A 3,457-nucleotide genomic window follows, 5' to 3' on the forward strand; every position below is an offset into this window, starting at 1 on the left:
AGTCTACACAGACAGGCCTAGGGTTATTCTACACTGACAGGCCTAGGGTTAGTCTACACAGACAGGGCTAGGGTTAGTCTACACAGACAGGGCTAGGGTTAGTCTACACAGACAGGCCTAGGGTTAGTCTACACAGACAGGTTTAGGGGTAGGGCCTGGAACAGAGATAGTCTGCCCATATAGGGTTGGGGTAAGTGTTAGAGGGTCAGAGTGTTAGGGTAAGAGGTTAAGTGTTAGTGGATTTGGGGTAGAGGATAATTGTTAGAGGGTTAGGGTTAGAGGGTTAGGGTTCGAGGCTCATTGTTAGAGGGTTAGGGTTAGGGTTAGAGGGTTAGGGTTAGAGGGTTGGGGTTACCTGACTCCCAGGGTGGTCTGAAGCAGTGTGGTAATGCCCACTGTAGTGAAGATGGTTCCGACCAGTAGGCTCACGGTGTTCTGGTCGCGCCCAACGCACATGGCTTCAGCCATCAGGAATGGAACCGCGATGGTTCCGCTGAAACATGTCAGGTAGTGCTGCAGTAGGACAGGTGTTTAACTTACTACCATACGACAGGTGTTAGTGTGTCTGTGCGTGCGTGCGTGCGTGCGTGCGTGCGTGCGTGCGTGCGTGCGTGCGTGCGTGCGTGCGTGCGTGCGTGCGTGCGTGCGTGCGTGCGTGCGTGCGTGCGTGCGTGCGTGCGTGTGTTTGTGTTTATATGTTTGTGTGTACTGTGTATGTGTGTACCTGCAGACCCAGCAGTACACACAGGTACCAGGGTGGAACGTCCTCTATGGTGTATATCATGTCCGGCCCCGGTCTCGGCTCTCCTCGTGGCTCTTTGGCCATCGTCAGTTCGGTCATGGGCAGAACAGGTCCATTTGTCTCTCCATCACGCCCCTCCAGAGATGTGGTCAAGACAGATCGTAGGGTTATATGAGACTCAGGAGAACCCTGAGAACGTAGCGACTCAGAGTGGTTCCAGAGTAGGTGAAGACAGACAGACAGACAGACAGACAGACAGACAGACAGACAGACAGACAGACAGACAGACAGACAGACAGACAGACAGACAGACAGACAGATACATAGATAGCAGATACAGCAAATAAGAAGATTCAGTATAGTACTCAGTTACTGTTTTGCGCTTTTACGGTTAAATGGTTGCCAGAATTTGGAGACTAACTTAGACTAACTAAGTGACCTCATTTCACAATCCACCATGGAGTCAGCATGTTTAAAAGTTAAACGATAATAACACTCAACTTAATAACTAACCAGAGGACCTTGAATGAGTCATGAATACAGACAGGCACATGCCTCGCTGCCCCTGGTCATCTCTAGAACACAAGAACATGGACCTGAGAATGGTAGACATTAGATCTCTAGAACACAACAACATGGACCTGCATCCCCTAGAGAACGATGGACATTAGATCTCTAGAACAGGTGAAATGGACCTGCATCCCCTAGAGAACGATGGACATCAGCTCTCTAGAACAGGTGAACATGGACCTGCATCACCTAGAGAACGATGGACATCAGCTCTCTAGAACACAACAACATTGACCTGCATCACCTAGAGAACCGTAGACAATAGATCTCTACAACAGGTGAACATGGTCCTGGATCACCTAGAGAACCTTTGACATGAGATATCCAGTAAGACCACATTGATCACTCTTAACTGGAAAACATCACACATGACATCACGTTACAAATATGAGGAAGTTATGGAGTTATGAAAAAAAGTTTACTTCACACGTGTCCTCCATGTCCGTCATGAAGCTCCTGCTCCTCCTTCTGCTGCGTCTCCTCCTGCGTCTCCTCCTTCTGCTAAGGCTCCTGCTGCTCCTCTTTCTAATGCTGCTGCTCCTCCTTGTGCTGCTCTTCCTTCTGCTGCTTCTCCTCCAAATACCTGGTGTGTGCAGTGTGTGTGTGTGCAGTGTGTGTGTGTGCAGTGTGTGTGTGTGTGTGCAGTGTGTGTGTGTGTGTGTGTGTGTGTGTGTAGTGTGTGTGTGTGTGTGCGTGCGTGTGTGTGTGTGTGTGTGTGTGTGTGTGTGTGTGTGTGTGTGTGTGTGTGTGTGTGTGTGCGTGTCTGTGTGTGTGTGTGTGTGTGTGTGTGTGTGTGTGTGTGTGTGTGTGTGTGTGTGTGTGTGTGTGTGTGTGTGTGTGTGTGTGAGTGCGTGTGTGGGTGAGTTAATAAACTGTCATAAAAAAGGAAAGGGTTTTCTTAGACTTTAACCCTCACGTGAAGACAGGAAGAGAACATTTTACAGGACAAAGGTCAAAAGTACCTGATACCTTCAGATCAATTACTAATACCTAAGATATCATTACCTCCTAATACCTATGAGATCAATACCTCCTGATACATATAAGACCTAATACTGAACAGATCAATACCTCATGATACCTAACAGATCAATAACTAATACCTTACAGATCAATACCTCATGATACCTAACAAAACAATACATCCTAATAGCAGATCTGTACCTCCTGATACCTAAGAGATCAATACCTCCTGATAACTAAGATCACTACCTCCTAATAGCTAGCAGATCACTAACTACTAATAATAATAATAATAATAATAATAATAATTCATGTAATTTGAAGGCGCCTTTCTCAGCACCATACAAAGGTACGCAAAAGTCATTAAAAAGAAACAACAATAAGATCAAAAAAATTATAACAAAAGTAATAGACATAGTAATTGGCATCAGGTGGAATAGGCGGTTTTGAACGGATGTGTTCTGAGTTGTGATTTGAAATGAATCAATGTTTCTGAGTTGGTAATGAACGGTAATGAATTCCAGAGACGGGGAGCAGAGCGGCTGCTTGCTCTGTGCCCCATGGTGGCGAGACGGGGAGAGGGGGCGGACAGGTGTACGGAGGAACAGGATCTGAGGTAGCGGGAGGGAGTGGGAACATGGACGAGGTCGGACGGATATGGGGAGGGGGGGCGTGGTTGTGGATGGCCTTCAATGTTAACAGGAGGACTTTGAATTGGATACGGAACCGAACCGGGAGTACCTGATACCTTCAGATCAATAACTAAGATATCATTACCTCCTAATACCTATGAGATCAATACCTCCTGATACCTATAAGACCTAATACTGAACAGATCAATACCTCATGATACCTAACAGATCAATGCATCCTAATACCTAACAGATCAATAACTAATACCGAGCAGATCAATACCTTAATACCTAACAGATCAAAAACTAATACCTAACAGATCAATACCTCATTGTATATTGTTAAAGTGATTGCAAACAGGATCTATCAAGCTAAAATAACCACTACACATCAAAGGGATCCACTGCACCCCACTGCCGACTTTATTAAAACCTCAAAGTAGACTAGATGCCAGTACTGAACACATACTTTGTTGAACGGTTTAATCTGTTCAGACGTTCAAAGCGCGTTTACATCTATTGAGCTGAGTCTGAGTGTGATGCAGCATTG

At 45.8% G+C, this 3,457-nt stretch overlaps 2 protein-coding genes across 3 annotated transcripts in view; one reads left to right on the forward strand and one right to left on the reverse strand.

Moving 5' to 3' along the window:
• slc23a1 (solute carrier family 23 member 1) overlaps positions 1-1,929 on the reverse strand; it is a 9,588-nt gene extending 7,659 nt beyond the window's left edge. For both annotated transcript variants that reach the window (XR_009526711.1, XM_060057583.1), the window contains exons 1-3: positions 1,735-1,929; positions 725-877; positions 356-513 (exon numbers count right to left, since the gene is read on the reverse strand). Coding sequence is in view for 1 of the 2 variants with exons in the window: in XM_060057583.1 (XP_059913566.1) it covers positions 356-513; positions 725-877; positions 1,735-1,761 (338 nt within the window). In the remaining variant the exon portion in view is untranslated. The remainder of the gene's footprint in view (positions 1-355; positions 514-724; positions 878-1,734) is intronic.
• ik (IK cytokine) overlaps positions 1-3,457 on the forward strand; it is a 99,364-nt gene that overhangs the window by 59,865 nt on the left and 36,042 nt on the right. The gene's annotated exons all lie outside the window — the stretch shown is intronic.

This window comes from Gadus macrocephalus, chromosome 7, assembly GCF_031168955.1.
Source record: "Gadus macrocephalus chromosome 7, ASM3116895v1".
Taxonomy (NCBI): domain Eukaryota; kingdom Metazoa; phylum Chordata; class Actinopteri; order Gadiformes; family Gadidae; genus Gadus; species Gadus macrocephalus.